The sequence below is a fragment of the Chelon labrosus genome (assembly GCF_963514085.1).
Source record: "Chelon labrosus genome assembly, chromosome: 9".
Lineage (NCBI taxonomy): Eukaryota > Metazoa > Chordata > Actinopteri > Mugiliformes > Mugilidae > Chelon > Chelon labrosus.
Window position 1 is genome coordinate 8,651,096 of NC_140359.1, and position 19,712 is coordinate 8,670,807.

The 19,712-nt window shown below is 41.2% G+C and overlaps 1 protein-coding gene across 2 annotated transcripts in view; it reads right to left on the bottom strand.

The window, feature by feature from the left end:
* Positions 1-19,412, bottom strand: part of LOC311492966 (leucine-rich repeat transmembrane neuronal protein 4-like) — a gene marked incomplete at both ends in the record, with an annotated part of 36,870 nt that extends 17,458 nt beyond the window's left edge. The window contains 2 exons of one of the 2 annotated variants that reach the window (XM_084551429.1): positions 17,340-18,880; positions 19,361-19,412. In XM_084551429.1, coding sequence (XP_084407555.1) covers positions 17,340-18,880; positions 19,361-19,412 — 1,593 coding nt within the window. Of the gene's footprint in view, positions 1-17,339; positions 19,181-19,360 lie in introns of those variants that run through there. The other variant, XM_084551428.1, reaches the window with a different exon arrangement.
* Between the last annotated feature and the right edge of the window lie 300 nt (positions 19,413-19,712).

Below are 19,712 nucleotides of genomic sequence, written 5' to 3' on the forward strand. Positions count from 1 at the left end.
GATTCTAAATTGGCTGTAGGTGTGAGTGTGAGTGTGAATGGTTGTCTGTCTCTCTGTGTTAGCCCTGTGATAGACTGGCGACCTGTCCAGGGTGTACCCCGCCTCTTGCCTGATGACAGCTGGGATAGGCTCCAGCCCCCCCGCGGCCCTTCACAGGACAAGCGGTTACAGAAGATGAATGAATGAATGATGAGAGAGAGAGGAACCAAGGCCTTCCAAGTTATAAAGTGTAAAACCAAAACAATGAGCAGAAAGATGATAAAATGCTCCACCGTGTTGAAAAAAAAATGCATCTTGGTAGTAATCATCTTTGGGTCTCTTTAAGCAGCACTTTTTAATTATACACTGCAAGTTAAAATAAATATTATTTGGTGCAGCTTTGAAAGAATCACAAAAAACAGCAACAACAATCAGAGGTTTGCAGCATCCTAAATACACTTCATCAGAAGGGCAGAAAAATGGAGAATGAGATCTAATCCCACAGAGGTGGTAGACCCTATAATGGGCTCCATTCAGATCCGGAGTAACTAAATATAGCAATGAAACAATGACAACTGAAGGAGATACATTTGCTTCCAGGGAATTCTCAACACACCAAGTAACACAGTCTTTGCACAAATTTGCATTGTTAAATTCTCGTTGACTAACGGGGAATGCAAGAGGTATGCAAGAATACACTCCTCCTGTCCTCAACATTCTTTGATGCATGTACAGCTGTTGATCTACGCTTTAGGGAAAATGCTGTACCTTACCATATTTCTAAGAGCTACAACATGGCTTAATGCTATGACATTCTCCAAACTGTTGTGTTGTGATTTTCCTATATACGTCTGGGGCCAGTCAGTGTTGTTTTAAATGCTGACATGCAGGGGAATGAGAAATCGTCTCTCCAGGGCTGGAAGATGTGAAGCTATTAGGTGCAGTGAGAGAAAACATCTTGTACATTGCTTTAGGATGCATCAGCGTTGATGAGATGCATCCTCCCTTTAAGGAAACAAGTAGGCATTAAGTACTTCTAAATACCCCTCATAGGATCCACTAGTTTCCTCAGTTAATCAATTTCTTTATTGCAGAAACTGGGTTGCATCCACAACTTTTTCAAGGCAAAGATTGCTTTAGGTGGAAGGTGTTACCGGCACGGCTTTTTACAAATCTGGGAAGGTAAAAATATTTTGTTATCCTCTTGTTGGGAGTATGTGGAGCTGCAGAAATGAAAAATGTAGTCATACTTTTGCTGACAGTTCTGTAAAACAATACTGTATCTCCCCAGTCAGAGTATTTCTTTTTAAATGTCAGTCAGTGTGGAGTCTGAAGATACCACCATCACTCTAACGTCATTTAAGCCATTTAAATTCTGACCTTTGATATATCTTTATACTTTGTATATATATTTACAACTTTATTAACTTGCACTGTCATTTATTATTCAGCAAGTCTCTTTAGGGAAACTAATGTCCAAAATTACTGTAGTGATAAAAATGCCTGTGTCTTCTCATTCTCCCCATGTGCCATCACAACAGAACTCGTCATATTACTCCAGTTTTAGCTTCTCTTCACTGGCTCCCTTTAAAGTCTAGAATAGAATTTAAAAACCTCCTCCTTACATACAAGGCCCTTAAAGGCCTAGCTCCATCGTATCTTAAAGACCTTATTGTACCATATCATCCCAGCAGATCACTTCGGTCTGAAAGTGCAGGCCTACTTGTGGTTCCTAGAATTTCAAAAAGTAGAATGGGAGGTAGAGCTTTCAGCTATCAGGCTCCTCTCCTGTGGAACCAGCTCCCAGTTTGGGTTCGGGAGGCAGACACTCTCTCTATTTTTAAGGTCAGGCTTAAGACTTTCCTTTTTGATCAGGCTTATAGTTAGGGCTGGACTAAACCATCCCTTAGTTATGCTGCTATAGGCCTAGGCTGCTGGGGGACGATGCACCAAACACATGTCCTCCTTCTTTCTTCTCTCTCCTCTCTCGCGTCCTCCACTTTCTTTTCTCTGGCACAGAGCTCTTGCCCTCTAATTTCCTATATACTACTAGTCATACAATTCTGTGCTATTACTATGTAGAATGTTTACTGCTGTGTGTGTCCCACCCCCCTTCCCCCCCCTTCCCCCCCTCTTCCCCCCTCTTCTTGTGAGTATCTCTGGCCTGGAGTGGTGTGTTTCCCGTGGAGCTCTATACTACATCTGTTGTCGTGGTCTCATCAGCCTGCCCAGTCTTCATGGAATCCTGCAGTTATCCACTCCTACCTGAATGAACAATTCTCCAACCTGCCTATGATTCCTCTTACATTTTCAAACTGTCATGTAACATCATCAGTTTGTATCATAAGATTCCACATGTACACTTTAGTCAGATATGTGTATCTATGACAGATGTATGTTTATCTTGCTGTTCTCTTCTCTTCTCTCTTTGCTGTTCTCTTCTCTCTTTCTTCTGTCTGTACCCGGCTGGCCTTAGGCAGATGGGTCCCTCCATATGAGCTGGGTTCTGCTCGAGGTTTCTTCCTGTTAAAAGGGAGTTTTTCCTTGCCACCGTTGCCTTCAGGCTTGCTCTGGGGGTTTCAGGCCGGGTTTTTGTAAAGCGTCTTGAGACGATTTGTATTGTTATTGACGCTATATAAATAAAATTGAATTGAATTGAATTGAATTGAAATTGAATTGAACTCTTAATGTCATCAAGGACTCTATGAAATCAAACATGTTCTTAAGTATCTGACATCCTTGCACTCCACAAACATTTCCAAAAACTTCAAGGCTCAATTTTTTGCTGGCGTGTCATCGCAGGCTTTATGCATTTGGCATATGTCCACGTTCTTGATATCAATCATTTCCGAACGACTAATTAGCCCTGTGGTATTGGCTCTCGGCAAGCTGCAGTATAATCAGCTAAGGTTTAAAGTACAAAAGATCGGAACTGACTCATCCTTTCTCTAGTCACAGTGTACCAGATCCAAGTGTACATTCGTTGTTGCTGCATCTGTCAAACCAAGCTAATTATCTCTGTATGGGTTGATGATGAACGCTTTGGCACGTATTATTGCTACAGCAGTGCAGACAATAGTTCCCCATTTACACTTGACATTGTCATCAGCCTTAGCTGTACTTTTATTTAGTGTTAATTAGCAAATAGGAGATCAGGCCTTATCGTTTGATGACCTCATTCTGTGCAGATCAGCCAGTAGGAGTCACTATACAGACAAGGACATGTTCTCATGCTTTAAAAACACTGCTCTGTGTTTTATGAAGAGGTGTTGGAACAACAGGAGGTGATGGGCACGGTACACGGCTGTTTTTGTCTTGGTTTCATGAGACGGAGCAGAAATGTGGCTTCTGTTTATTTTCACATCTATCACCACCACCAACCTTATGAAGTCAATTTAATGAACAGTTACAAAACACACAGCAGTCTATATTAAAATCTTTATCTGCATATTTTATCTTCCAGTGATGTTCACAAAATCATGCATTTAATACCCACTGACCTGCATTTCAACTGAGATTATTTTCAAATTTTTTATTTGTACTACTTCCACGTTTTAATCCTCAACAGCAGATGTACTTGGCTTGAACGGTGCCACCTTTCCGCAATGACAGCAAACATCTGTTTTCATTGTACTGCATTGTAAGTCTCATCCATGTCCAATGGCTGGAGCCAGTCCCAGTGAGCTTCAGGGGGAAGACAGAAAATGCCGTGGACAGACCTCCCATCCACTGCAGACACACACTGACGGTCACACGTTCAGTCACACCTACCATTTGAACGTCACAAGTCACGAATGCACCTGGCTTGGTTTCACCGTCTGTGTGGGCGATGTGTGTCTCTGTGATGAGATTCACGTGTGTAGTGTATAATATATACAGCAGGTACAGTATGTGTGCACTGTGAAGCTCTGTTTGTTACTGTGACAGCTATTTACATAATGAGTTAGATCACTTGTATCGCTGTTAGACTGCAGAATGTGAAAGGTTAAAGAGGAAAAAGAGAAAACAATGCAAACTGTGAACAGTGTGGATGTGGATCTCTTGTTTATCCACTGCATGGTCTTATCCTGAAAGATCAGACACTGAGTCAAACACAGGTGCAGAGCCACAATACACACACTGACCCTGATAACACCCGAGCTCTCTGCACCTCTGTGATGTGCTAAAATAATGTCAACATTTAAACTGTAACTAACAATTAAAGGTTAAAATATCCACCTACAATAATTACATATTGGTGTAATTACTCTTCTTGTAGATCTGCAATTATCGGTCGATCAATTAATAAGCTGACTTAGAGAAAAATAACCGGCAAATATTTGGCAAAGGATTAATCATTTGAGCCACTTATTAAGCAAAATGGCCCCATATTCTGTTGGTCCATCCTAGAATTTGTTGCTTTGATCTTTATATACTTTATTGTTCATATTAAAATAAATTCAGTATTTTGGGTCTTGGACTAGTTGGTTGAACAAAGGAGGCGCTTTGAAAGCGACTCCACGGTCTATGGGAACTTGTCACTACTGACCTAACCTGTTATACATGAAATGAGTAATTAATGGTCAGACATCCTGCCAATGCCCCGGCTGCAGCCCTAAGCAGATTAAACATGCATAATTGTATGAAAGCAAGCCCAATCCAGCTGACCTCTGCCTGGGCCCTAACACTCGTTATTTTGTGTATTATAAATTCAAATTTAAATGAGAAAACAAGGGAATGATTTCAGGCACTACCATGGCCTGTTTCTTTGAGGTGTCTGTTGCTCCACTGCTTATATATTTGCTTAATGCAGCTTTAAGGTACCTTTCAAGGTATGAATGCTATTAAAATAAGTGAAAAACATGTTTTGCTGCCTTCTTTAAAGTATATTTTTCTTACTAATCCACTTTATTATAACACAGAACATATTTAGAGGCACCTGTTTAATTTCACGACTGTACTGAATTATTTATATATAGAAATAGCTGAGCCACAAACAAAGCTCCAGCTTCACTGGTTGCTCTTTATTCCAGCCCTTGGCTTTGAGGGACTTAAACCCCGTCATTACTGACACAAGCAGCCAAATGGTATTCCTGAGCAGAGTGGCTGGGCCCTCTTTGCATAATAGGGTGAGAAGTTCAATGATCTGAGCAGAGCTCAGTGTCCGCCATGTTGAGAGGCCAGCAGAGGTTTTTTTAGTAACCTGATAAACTGCACCATTGATTCTAGTAAATAGAGGCCATGGTTGTTGGCTTATGATTAATGGAAGTAATTTTGAAATGTCAGGAAGTTCAATTTTAGGATTTTCCTTTCTCGTGTTTCTCAGTCAACCAGCATATTTGGAATTTGTCTCCATAGTTGCTCTGAACTTTTAAGTGCTGTAAACTATCCAATACTAGAATTGTAGCCACAAAATTCATGCTAACAGTAGCTCCTAAAAGATTTAGACGTTTTAGGAAATATTGTTATCAGCTGAAAGATAATTGCTAGGAAAATACAAGTTGACAAATAGTACATGATGAGGGGTTTAGTCACCATTTCCACAATGAGAGAAAAAACACTTGATTTCCACACTTTGCAGTCGGATGTGACTGCCACCGCGTCCACAACGCTTTGGTAATGAATGCTACAGTGATATATATGTGTGTATCTCTATGCTCTAGAGAGAAGTGAAAGCATGCCTGGCTCCAGCAGTATGTGTGAACTGTGAATCTCTGACTTGTGGGTTGTTGTGATGCAGATTGGATTAAATTATGCTGCTCGTAAGGATTCATATCAGAGTGTGCTGCACTCTCAATACCTCTAAATGCATGGAGCCCCTTTCTCAACTATTTCAAGCCTGTTGTGGCATTGAAATGTCAAGTTAGAGCATAGAGAGATATTTTACAAAATGTAGTGCTGTATCCCTGTAACAGTCCACAGAATGTGGTTGGAAAACATTACCACTAAAAATGCACCACGGGCAATAAAATGTTCTGCAGGAAAATAGTTTCCATCATCAAGTCATGTAGTTCGAATAAAGCTGCTTTAATATGGAGGACTACAGTGGCCATTTAAAACGTGGGGAGTTTTCTTTGATTAGATTTGACAGTAAATCACAAAGTCTAGATTGGAACAGGTTTCAAAGAAAAACGCTGAACATCCACTGGATTTAATGAGAGCATCTGTGCAATACAGTTAGAATATTACAAAGAAGAAAAACTGCTTGACAGGTGGGTGCAAAAAAGAAGAAAAAACTACATCTGAAGCAATAAAAGAACATGACCTCTCAGTTCTGCCACTGCTCAAGCTCACACCTCTGCGCTCCATGGAAATGGGGATTGACTGAGATCCAAGAGTCACCAAAAACGGAGAGGTTTCAGTAATGTCAAACATGTATGGGCCACGAGATCAATACAAAGTCTTGATCTCCAATTGATGAAATGCCTCTCCTGCTGGCTCCAGGGATAATCTCACCCTCTGATTTATCCGTGGAAGGAAAGCTCTGCAGAACATGCAGTATCCCAGCACTTTGTTCTGGCGTCCTTTCATTTACTCTTGCGCTTTAAATCTATTTGTTAAATCATAATGAGTTAAAATTAACAAGAACAAAAATCACATCCATGTGGAAGACTCTCCTTTCAGCAGTAATGACTGTGATAATTGCTTGTTCACAACTATTTTTTACAAGCATGTCAGCAGTCCTTCTTTCATTTTTACCAAGCTGTTGTTATTTTAACCACGGTAGGTCCCATCACATTTTAACCCGAACCATGACCTCTTTCTAACTGGAGGACATTTACAAAACTGGACATGAATCATGCCTACCAGCAACTGCTACAGGACGAGGTTTTAAAATAATATATTACTAGAAACACATTCGGGTCTTTGTTCGGGTGAAACCACCTGTGATCGCAGTGGCTGAGAGGATCCAGTGCTGCTATTTTCCAGGGAACAATAAATGGCAAAGGGGAGCAAAGTGTTTTTATGCTCTCTGTCATTTTGATGTGGATTTTTACCATCCTAACATTATAACAGGGTTATAGTGTCACAAAGGTTTTGGTAGGCCCTGACCAATATCCAATAATGACAGCAGGTCACTTTAAAGCTTCTAATGTGTGTGTTTATGTTTTCTTTTAGCACAGAAAAGGTGCTCACAAGCAACCCATTATGAGCAATATCAGCACTATTAGACTTTAAATGGAATAATAACAAACACGCAGAGACAGGAAGAAAAAGAGGTGTTCAGTAATTTACTGTGAGATCCCTCCACTGACCACTTTCAGTTGAACTACTAATGATGTACTAATGTACACAGTAGGATACATGTTCAGCAACAATTTCAACAGCTTTCAAATGTTTCAAATGTCTTAAACACTTCCCATTTGTAATGAACAAATGGATGTAGCTTTTGAATATTAGAATATCCTGGAAAGGTTGGAAAGGTTCATTTTTATTTTAAGATCATACTGACTATGAAGTACAGTCGGGAAAACATACAAATTTAAAATACTGCCTGTAGCAGGTTTCTGTCAGTTTGCTTATCTGCTGCAGGTTACCCAGATTGTTGACCTGTTTATTTTCTCACTGTCTCAGGAAACATGGCTAGAAGAGGATGTTGTTGAAAAAACATGGCACTAAAACATGGAGCAATGTACCTGGGGAATGGAGAATCGAAGCGAAGGAAGCCTGAAATCAGCCTAGGTCTGTTTAGATTCTGTTCACTCAGAGCAGATAATCCTAACAGAATCCTCTGCCCTATGCAAACTGTATTACGTAGATAGTGTTATATTTCCTTTTCTATGAAAGACCAAATAAACTGTAATTATGGAGTGAAATTTTAGGTTAATATGTGCCTTCTATCTACTCACTTGAATCCAGAAATCATTTTAAATTTGGAGTGCCAAAACACTCCACTGATCAGAGTGCATTACATATGGCTTTTAGATACGGCAAGTAAAAATATTCCCTGCGGAACAAAGGGCTGACCCATTTGTTTAATTTGAAAAGACGCATTGGCACTTGGAATGCAAATAGAGAGATGAATCGTTCCTCTGCCTCCACCTGTGCACAATATGTGTCACAGCAAATTATATGCAAAGAAATATTTAAACATCTCTATAGCATTCTGCGTCGTTATCGTGCAGAAATGATGCGCGACTCTGGCAACCTTTGAATCCTTGCGCTGCGACAGCTGTGGAACTAGTCAAAATTTGAAAATAAGATTTGGATTATAAGTTTGATAGATTTGGGAAATGAGGCTTGATCTTCCACCCCTGCTCACTATAACCGCACTAAACCCACATTAGCCACATGGGCTTAAGGGCTGCACTGAAGGTCTGTCAAAAAGTCTGCCACTCTATTGTAAAGTCTGAAACTACTGCATGGACTGCCATAAAATTTAGTACCAGAGGATGAATCCTGTGTACTTTAGTACTCTACCTTTTCATTTAGACATTTTAGATTTTATGTCAGATGACAGAAAAATAGAAAGAGTAAAACTAAAAATCTTTGTATACACATATCCTTGAATACAGTTTGCATGTGCGCATGTGCAACACTGGTGCTACCACAGTGTATTTGTGGTAAATACGACCAATATGTATGTATTAAGGCCATTTGACTCTGAGTGGCATGTTTGTCGCAGTCAGTGGAGGTTGGAAGTGCTTGGTGATGTGGCATCATGGAGTCTGATGGCTGTGTGCCAGAAAGAGCCTCCTAGATGCTTTGAAGCGCGTGGTTGGAAGAGCATGCGGCTGAATGTGCTGCTGAGCTGCCTCAGCTCGGCGTTGAGAGGATGAGAGGCTTCCTCACCAGTTGCCCAGTTTGTTGGAAGAAGTCCCGACGCCACCTCCCCGGCGCACCACAGCACAGAAGATAACGCTGGCCACTGCAGACTAGAACATCTGTAGCAGCCCAGTGTACACGTTAACCCCTTAACGCCTGAATTGATTTTTCAATTATATAAAGAAATTAATTATTTGTGTTTTTTCGGCTGCAGTCTGAGTGGAAACAGTGCGTCGCGAATTCGCGACATTAGGCGTTAAGGGGTTAAAGGACCTGAGCCCCCTCAGAGAGGAGAACCTGACCGGTGCTTTCCTGTAGAAGACAATCAGTGTTCTCTGACATAGTGAAATGTCTCGACCTTTATGATGGGTAGCCGTTAAATTGGGTGCAGGACTGTGGTTTAATGTGGTTGAAAAAATATCTTTTGCTTCATTGCCCCAATATAGAAATTACCTATGTCTAATATTCACATTTAGCTCAAAACATGCTTTGGTGAAGTAGCTCCAGATGTCTCCAGACCTTAGCCCCGTGTTGTGCTATGTTCACTCTCCACATGTCCAGTATATGGCCAACATATACAAGTAATTCTAATTTAATTCACCGTAGCTTGTGTTTCCATTTAGAAATAATCATTAAAAACACCAGTAACTAAGATAGTGAACATGACAAAAACACTTGCCAAACATCGGCACTGTCAATCATGTATGTGTTCATATTTCAGATGAGGAGAAGACAGCAGCGATGCTACATTATTCTCGGTTTATGCTGACTGACTCATCACTTTGTCCCATCAGACACACTGAGATGTTGTAGCTACACGATGTGAAGAAGTTTTAGTTTTTGGGAAGAAATCCTTCCCAGCAGACAAACATAAAAGACACTGTACTGACGTTTTACAGAGAAGGGTGGAGATACAAATTGCGGTCCGCCAACTTTACTAGGACATGTAGTGATGTGTCTCGCTAACATTTCATTCTCTTTTAACTATCACTTTGGAGTTCTTTCGCAGTGAATCAAAGTGACACAGCAGGCAGAACTACAATCTCATTCAGAGTGTCTTAATAACTCTAATTATATGTATCATAATAAAACGAAGGGCTAAACAGGCGATAACCGCTTCAAGCTGAGTTGAAAAATTAACGTGGCTGCTGTGACCATAAAACGGCATAAAATGCTACGTCTCATATTTCCATGTTATATTATTAATTCTGTCTGCAGTGCCTGACTTTTCATAAAGTGCTAGATAAGCTGTCAAATCCCATTGAAGCAGAAGTGTCACTGACTGAGTGAATAGAGGCTTAAATCCAGGGCATGTGATTACTGATTGATAGATATGCCATAATAATAGGACACTCAAGATGGGATTCAGATTTTTGAGACCTTATTAGAAATTTACAGATATGTTCAGATATTTTTTTTTTCATAGGAGATATAGGTCTGGACTCCCCAAGAATTGAAACAGTTCTTTTGTTCTTCGGCTCTGACTTAAGACAGAAGGCTTTATGAAAAAATCCATCCCCGGATACTCTTACAGTGCTATGTATCATCAATCTGTGATGTTCAGCACATGCCAGGAGTGATTTAGCAATGATCTGACGTAAATGATTTTTCAAGTACCCAACTTCCCTCAACTTGCCCCGTCTGCTTCCACTTCAGTTGGTGATTTCCTGCATTTCCCTAAATGCCCTTAGACTTTCGCCAGAGAGTGAGGGTCAGCTTATTTGATTCAGCTGGATGTGTTGGGTATACGAGCACAGCAACAGTGGTAGGGAGAGCATTAAAGTCAAAAACGTAAACACCCCTCACTCAATCCTCTGTATACCTTGAGCTTGCATTGCATTGCATTCTATTGTGGCTGCTGTCAACTAAGAAACTGGTTTCAGCGTCTCTTCTCTTTCTCTCTTATGATGGATTGTTGAATGCCAATGTAAAATTGTGGTGCCAACCTGACACCAAAACTAGATGCTCACCCCTGGAGTTATAGCAAAGTGGAAATGTTGCGGCACATGAGACATTACCTCTTCAGACAACAAAATCAGTCCAGAAAGGCCTAGCACACTCCTTAGTGGCAGAGCATTAAAAATGCTTTTGGGAGGTGTTTGTAATCATTTCAGATAACACTGAAAGATTGATTGATTGAGACTTCAGTCTTTTAGAGTGTCCTTCCAAGAAAAACAGTGATTATTCTCTGACAAAAACAAGGCCGTGAGTTATTTCAGCAAATGCCCCTAAACAACATCATCAAAGTGATAAAGGCTGCTAATGGTAAGAATTATGACTGCTGTATGCTGAAAGCAAGTGTGTAAATAGTTTGACGTCAGGGAAAAATATGAAGAGGTTTGCTGGGTGTATAAAAATTGGGGGAGATTGCCGTTCATTTCCAATGTGAAATATGTCAACAGATAGCCGCTTTAGCTTCATGCTCAGTGCTATTTGATAACATGAGTGTGTTAGTCTGAGATGGTGAAGAGATGTGACCTCATGGACGTCAGAATGAAATGGTTGGACAGGTGCTGGTTGGACACCTACTGACACTGACACAAACTAAATACGCACAATCATGGTCCCTAGAGAATGAGATGAACCTTATTGACACTAGAATACAAATGTCTATTTGCCAAATTAATGATAATTTAGTAGATATTAGCATGGTATAACACCAAACTTAGAAAGCTGTGCTTGCTAAATGTCAGCATGTTATTGTCATTGTAAGCATCGGCTGTGTAGTTGGTTGCGCCAACAATAAATACAGTTAAGCCTTTTTCTCTGGACAAAGTTGTGATGGAATATTTACTTCCATGAATTTGATATCAACACCTGTAGCACAATGCCAGTAGCACTGATGCTTGTGAGCTGCGGCGCAAATTGCAAGGCCACGAGGTGAGCTACTTTGTGCTGATCTCCTTTTTAGAATCAACTGATAAATTATTTAGAAATTCATGTAGTACAAAAGGAGCAAGAAGGCGCAGCCACAGTGAGCTGTTAGATGAAGAGCTGCAGACTGCACAACTCCAACTTCTCAGCCAGGTAAAAAGCTGAAAAATGGTCAATTATTGCCGGACTTCTTTATTAAAACAATGTGCTTTGCTGCCACATTGGATGTTAACCCTTGTATGTAAATCAGGTGGACAAGACAAGGTTTCCATATGTTTCGGTCTGATGTGTGAGTCTAGACTCTAGTCGTGTTTCGGTGTTGCTGCTCTCCCCTGGCTTTCAACGATGCATTAAGCTGATTATTGACATCGTCTGTTGTCGCTGATTGAGATTTTCACTGTCAGAAAGGATTTCCACCCAAACACACTTCTAATTAACAGAAAATTGGTTTTAGCAGAAGAGAAGTTTAATATCACATTAAATATTCATCCTCCTTTGTGTGTGGCTGCAGGAGGGGAGGACCACTGGAGATTGTGTGATGGGAAAGGATGAATTAGTCTGACTTATCTCTGTGGTCTTTTCATTTTCTTCCAAATTAGTCTGAGTAGAAATTGGGCTTCTAATCCATTTCATAATTACCAGTTATTTTTTATATTATAGTGTACAGTACACCCCTAACATGTGCTGACTCACCTGATGTGCTTATGCCAGACAAGTTCATCTGATCTTGAGTTTAAATGAAGGACTAGGTTATCGTGTAAAATCAAGTGCATATCAGAGTTAATGATGTTGTCAGTCAATGCTGACCTCAATTTAAAATAGAGGTTTGGAGGTCAATAAAGCCGTGACTTTCATTTCTTTTTCCTAAACAACACAGTGTTTTCTCTGGCTTCAAGCCTCTGCAAGAAATCTGTAGTGATCAGTCAGAAGAACAAATAGCAGTTCATTTTATATGTTCTGTAAATAAGTACATCTAACCCGGAGTGAAATCCAATATTGTCTGTGTTGAAGCATGGAGGAAGAACATCATTTTTTCCGCCAGTGCCAGATTAAGCTGTTAGCTGGCTGCGACATGTGCTATTAGCACAGCATAATGAGAATAATAAAATCATGGAAACATCTATTAGATGAAAGAGACGCTGAGATTAATTGCAATGAAACAACAGAATTGCCATATTCATCTTAAAATGCCATGTGACATTACAAGCTATGATTGCGCAGATCTCGTGTTGCCTCTCCTCGATTCAAGGTTTTGTTTTTTTTTCTCGCTAATGTATTCCACCTCCTCACCCGAGCAGACATCACACCTCCAAAAGGAACATCTGTCAAAACTCTGAATCATACATATCACAGAGTATGTTTATTTAGAGGAGATCTCACCCCACGCTCACGGCAGCCTGAGAGGTGCTTCACCAAAGATAGGTCTGAGGTCTGATTATTCAGTTTATTTATACAGCGTCGCTAACAATCCAAATTGTCTCAAGACGCTTTACAGAACCCACAACTTGGAACCCATTATGTGCATGTGTGCTGATGAACCCTTCTGCAACATTTTAACTTGGCTTGATAATCACTTAGCCAGACAAAAGTAATCACACTTGACCTTTTAATTTCCACTATATATACTTCATAACCTCTAAGAGATAACTGTTGGACGAAGGTCTCTTTACTGCAAAGAACTTTTTGACTGGTGGTCAGTTCTCGCATCCTTTAGGAGAATACAGTCCAGTAATCTAACAATAAGGTAAAACAGCCGGTATATGACCTGTGATGCAAGAAAAAGTCTGCTTGTGCTCGTTACCGGCCACCATAGTGTTGCTGGTATTGTTTTCACCTCGTGAGCCTGTGTGTGTGTGTCTGTATCCACTAGCATGAGTGTATAGTATCAATCTTCTCATCTAGCTCAGCAAGCGAACAGGTGCAGTCCCTTAAATGTCAAACTATTCCTCTAAACAGCAAAAAAACATCAGTTTCATAACAGCGAGGCTGTCACTTTCGAAAGCAATTTATTTGCCTCGTTAACTAAAAAAAATATGATTTCCAAACACATAAATTAAACATTTTCATAATTGTATACATATTCCTGGAATAACAAAGCATCTTGAGCCAGCATGATATGCCAGGTCATACACTTAAATCTATCGATTTTCTTTTAACACGTCATCTTCTACAAAATGCCACGCATTACATGGCACTAAAAGATGATGTTGTGTAATGGCCATTACAGCCAATTCACTTAATTGGCTGCTTCTTCCTGTATTTTGCTGCAGATGAGTTTGAATGGAGCTTACCAGAGCCCATTTTTCACAGAGTCATCAGGTATGATAAAACCTAAGTAGTCTGCTTTTGTGAATCAATGAATCATTGCCACCCAGTCTTGCAGTTACAGTAGTTTTCAATCCCACCAAAGAAGAAGACAACCAAGCAAAATGAGAATTAATCGCAAGAGATATTTTAAGGAAGGACCAAAAATATGTTGTGGTGCGGTCTGTGTTATGTTTTATACAACATGTTGTGCTGCATTGTCATGAATGTGTTAGATATTTACATCAACGTGTGCTCTCCCACAGCATACGTGCAAAGTGATGTGTTCAGAGATGACACATCGGCTTTTTTGTTTGTTTGTTTTTTACAGGCTATTCTACTTATGTGGCTAGCCTTTATTTGGCAACAAATATTGAAAACTGTCAAAACTCTCTTCACTTGATGGAAGCCTGCCTTCTGTGCATTTACGCACAGATGAAGTGCAAGCTGCCATCTTGGCAAGTAGAGACAGTATTTTGATCATCCATCATCTTTGGTTCTTAGTCCTGACATTTTAAAGGCAGGGCTCGAATTATGGTGCCTGCAAATTAAACAAATGTTTGCTGAATGAAATGTGCCTGCAGATATAATGTTTGTCCCGGACAAACACTGATTTGATCCATAGGATCTATTTGTTTTTAATGTAGCCAGGAGGCCACACTAAGGGTGAAAGGACTGTTGATATTACGGTTTTTCATCCTGACGCCCTGGAAAATCTGTTGAGTTTAAAACTGTCTAAAACTGTATTTTAGTCTCTTTTAGACAACATTAGTGTCAGTCAGTTACTGACGTTGCACAAGTGGCAGTGGCACACCTTCCTTTCTCCTCAGTTCATCTACCTTCTCACAGCCCACTTTAATTATCTGAGAGCAGGAGCTCCTCACCTTATTAATGCTTGCAGATTCTACCCAAGCACAAGAATCGCCTTTGGCTGAGTCGGTGGGATTTTCACCTTAATATTTCCTGAGCTAACTTTGCAGGGGATGATCTGTGGGTGGACAGCAGCCACTGCAGCTGCTCTGTGAGCACAGAAGTGGATGGCATACAGGGGAGAGATGGCTTTTCTTTTTAAAGTAATGTGCCACAGGAAGACCATGGAAGCGCACAGTTCAAAGTGTTCATCAAAATTCGCACTCTGCAAGTCGAGTTTGGAGTGTCGAAACCAACCTGCTGAGCTGTGCTGGAGGAAATCTATAGAAACAAATTAACTCCACGTCTGTTGGTCTGGGCATGTGCAGAAGATAACAGGCTTCAATTACAAAGCTCTTTCTCCTAATTGAAAATGCAGCTAATAGCTTAAGTGCTTGCTCTCTGGGATAGCTAAAATAATGTGCCGGGGCACACTGGCATTTACAATATGCTCCTGAGTGTGGGGTTGAGCCCTGGAGCTGCCTTTTCAGATACAACATCTCTCCCACTTTCCTTCTTCTTGACATTTTACACTTTGTGCCATTCACTATTACCTGAAAACCCTTCTCATATGTCAGAAGAGACTCTGCTGCATTGCCTGAATTGTGATGCAAACTGCTCATGAAGCTACCACTGAAAATCAGAGGACTCTTGTCCTGTAGCCTATATTGAAAATCCAGTATACTGCATGATACTTTATTGAATCAAATATTGTAGTAATTTGTGTCAAATGTACCACCCCAGGAGGAGGTTTTAAAAGTCTCCAGTTGTAGCATGAGTTCTTCCATTGCAGTGTATGGCATGAAATGTAACACACATACACACACAAAAAAAAATCCCATTACATTTTTAACAACTCAAGCTGCTCCCTTGAGCTGTAGAGGGCAAGGAATAACAAAGCTGAGGGAAGTCTCGGCTCCTTACCTCTGATGGGCTATTAGTTATTCTAGCTAGCAGAAGCCCCATTAGGTCTGCCATTTAATGCTCCCACGCCACATTCTCACATGAAAGCTACAAGATTGATAAGCAGACCATCTCACCTCAAGCTTCCCCTGTGTTTGAAAAATGCTCTGCCACAGATAATCGGACAAAGAGCAGATTTAGCTACCTGTGTACCAGTATGTGACATTACTGAAAACAATGAAACGTACTTGTGCGAGCAACTCCGGTGACTTCGGTAAAGGACACAACAAGAAATGTGAGTGGCGCTACAGTACAATCCACTGACTTACGACTTTTTATAAAATGATTTATGGGGTCCATGCAGAATATAGGAAATGAGGTGTGCGGCGCTGAGAGATAAAACTTCGTCTCTGAGCTGCGCTGACAGATACAGTGGAGAAGAAAGATGTGTCCTGTTCTCCACAGCAGGTCTGCTTAGTCTGACAAAAGGTGGAACGAGGACTCCAGTGACACTACATTCTTCCCCGCACAACATGTGATGTTAATCACACCTAACTGTACAGCCAAATGAGAAAAAACCTTCCGGACAAAGCACGACAGATGCAGAGCATTAGGGGAAAAAAAAAAAAAAAAAAAAAAAAGAGTACACGGGCAAAAAAAGTGCCTAATTAAGCACGGGCAAATTGATTAGTCTTTCTGTCAAGGCTTTCTGTCTCAATCCCTTCGTTCTGTATAGTGCTTCAGAGTCAGTCATGAGGAGGAGATGAAAATTTCAATTTGACTACGTTGGAGAAAAGTTTCTCTTGTGTAGCCAAATAGTTTCTATATAATTCTAAGATTAAACAAAAGCAGCATACTGCAGTCTCACTGCAGGCAGAAATCCAGCCCAAATGCATGATTTATTCTTTATTTGGCTATAGGCCTTTATGGTGTTCTCCAGCCTGCAGAGACTATTTGAACTTTGTAAATCAAACTAATGAGGAAAATCCTAAGTACACAATTGCCTGAGCAAGACAAATAAAATGATATACTAGATAATATATATATATATATACACACACACACGTATATATGTGTGTGTGAGATCATCCTGTGTGATTTTAAATAATAGCATATTTAATACACAAATACACAAGACATTTGTATTTGCTACTACAGCTGTTGTAGCAAACACACAGGATAGGAGAGGACCACCTGCAGAGTGACTTGATCAAATATATTTTTATCGTTCCATTCAAGACAGCAGGCCATTTGAGAAGGAATAAAAGGCTGGCTCATAATACACAAATTCATCAATGAGCTATTTAATGTCAGGAATGAAGGATGAACCTACTTAGTGTATAATGCATCTTACTGTATGTAAGTAACCCAGGAAGAGGAACAGCTAATGGGATTCATATTTTACCAATAAAATTGTCTGATTCAGAACAACAGCTGGGTAATCATATGAAACTGAACAAACCCAGCATATTGCAAAACAAGTCACCGTGCACTGACCTTTGCATCCTTATCCTAAAACAGACAAGAGCAGAGGAAAAAACAAGTATTTTTCCCAGCAGATTGTTAGAAAATTTACCTCTCATGCCTCGCAGTGGAAATGGATTTTTGGAGGGCAACAGTCATACCTCGCATTCCCTGGAGCCTGAGATGGTGTATGTGTAAGGTCCTGTCCCATTAACCAGCACATCCATAGTCTCTGAGTGTGAAGGCTTGTAGTCCACATAGTACTCTTGCAGTGGCGAATTAAGGGAACGCTCAGTCTCCCGTGCCTTTTTCTGGCGCTTTTTAACCCCTGAACGCTGTTGAAGCTGTTTGATACTGCTGGGATAGCGCTTCCATGAGACATAGATAACCAGCAGAATTATAGCCACAGATAAGAAGAGGGCTGCACTACCAGCTATGATCTTGTGGAAGGACACATACTCCGTGTCTGGCAAGGGGATGGTGGGTGAGGCCTCTGAGGGAGTTGGGGAGACTGTCCTGTTCCAGATCAGCTTTTCATCCACCACAGACTGTGTGGGAAAAGGGAGGAGTTCAGGTTGAAATGCAGAGGTGCGGGGCGATGTTGTTGTGGGCATGGGGGTCGGCGTTGCTGTACAGATGTTGTAAGTGTCCACCACATCAGTTACTTTCTCTCCTTGTGCCTCCTTAGGACTGGCACAAATCATAGTAGACTCCTTGTTACCCTTGAATGCTTTAAGCCAGGTGACCAGAGGACATATGTTAGGGTTACAGTACCACAAATTACCGGCCAGACTTATAGTGGTGAGGGAGATCCAAGCCTCCACTGTCTGCTGAGAGACATTGCTGAGTTTGTTGGAGTCCAGGTTAAGAGTCTGAAGATTAGGCAGGCATTGAAATGTACTTGGATCCAACACTTGGAGCTCATTCCCTGAAAGGTCCAACTTTTGCAAGGAAGTCCACATCCACGGCAGGCCCTGGGTTAGCAGTTTGATGCGGTTCCACTGCAGATAAAGAGCTCTCAGGTTAATCAGGCGGGGGAAATGAGCAAAATTTATCTTTGAAAACTGGTTGTGCTCCAAATGGAGCTCGATAAGCTTTAGGAGTCCTGCAAAGGCATTACGTGTGAGGCTCCGCAGCCTGTTGTAGCCAATATCGAGAAACTCCAAGTTGCGACAGTCAAGGAAAACTCGCATGGGGACAGTCTTTAAGGAGTTTGACCTCAGGTGTAAGCTCAGCAGTTTCCGTAGTCCAAAAAACTGATTGGGTTGGAGAACCTGCAGTTTATTGTAGGAAAGGTCAAGATTGCGTAAATTCGGGACATCATGGAAAGTGTTGTTCTTCAGCTGTGTGATCTTATTTGAGCTCAGAATCAGTTCTTTGAGCCTCCGTATCCCGTGGAAAGCCTGGCCGTCCACAGCATTGATGTAATTGTGGTCGAGATAGAGCCAAACTAGTTGACTCAGCCCTGCAAATTGGTGGGCTCTTAGGTTCACCAGGCTGTTGTAACGCAGGGACAGGCCCTGTGTGCCTACAGACACATTGTTTGGCACGTCACGGAAGGCATTGGATTCACAGTATATTATTTTCCCATCACATCTACAGCTTAAGGGGCAGGGACGCTCACGGACGCCGCTTGGAGCAGCAAGCAGCCAGGCGGGTACAACCACTGTGAATACAAGCCATCTGAACAGCACAGAAAGTCCTGGAGACACACAGAAAAGTAACATATTTATGGGCATAAAACATGTACCAAACTCGATAAACACAGTATGCACAAAGAGACTAACAAACGATATATATTTCATTGAATCAGGAAAGAATATCCCCCATTCTACTATGTGCTGATGCATGTTTTAACAGAGGGGCGTTATTTCCAGCTCATTTAGTTCCACCTCTGGGCTCATGGCACATCTACAGAAACACATTCATTCGTTTTCAAAGTCAAAGTCGTGCTCTTGAGTCATTGCAAAGGTGACTGATAACCAGTCAAATCACAATTTGTCAAAATAGTTGTTAAAAGTGAAGCCCCCTTCAGATCCCCCAGCCTGCAGTCATTATTCATAAACCGCAGGGGGCAAAGACACCAGCAAATTCAGCCTTAAGTGAATTGTAATTAGGCAAACGACAGAAGACTTTGCACAGAAATGAATGCTCCGAGTACCTTGCGGAGCAGTGTACATACCCATATTTGCGCGGCGTCGGCTCTTTCTCATGTTCAGGGATCTCTGTTGCATGCGTCCCACATGTTAGACCCGCTCGGCGTTTTGCCCAAATAGTTGGACACACAACCAGGACGCCTGTCTGCACGGAATATATACGCACTTGGCGCCGCAGCCTGATCCGCTCTGCTCGCAGCCGCACACCTGTCGGAGATGATAGTAGCTCCAGAAGGTGTGCATCAACCTCTGTCTATAGTTACCGCACAACATCAGCTTGATGATGCATATTTCTGCTCACCAGCTCAAAGCCCTTAAATGGACGCACTCAAGCCTGTAGCCCCATAATGCCAGTGTTCTGCGCGTCTTCTTGGAGGC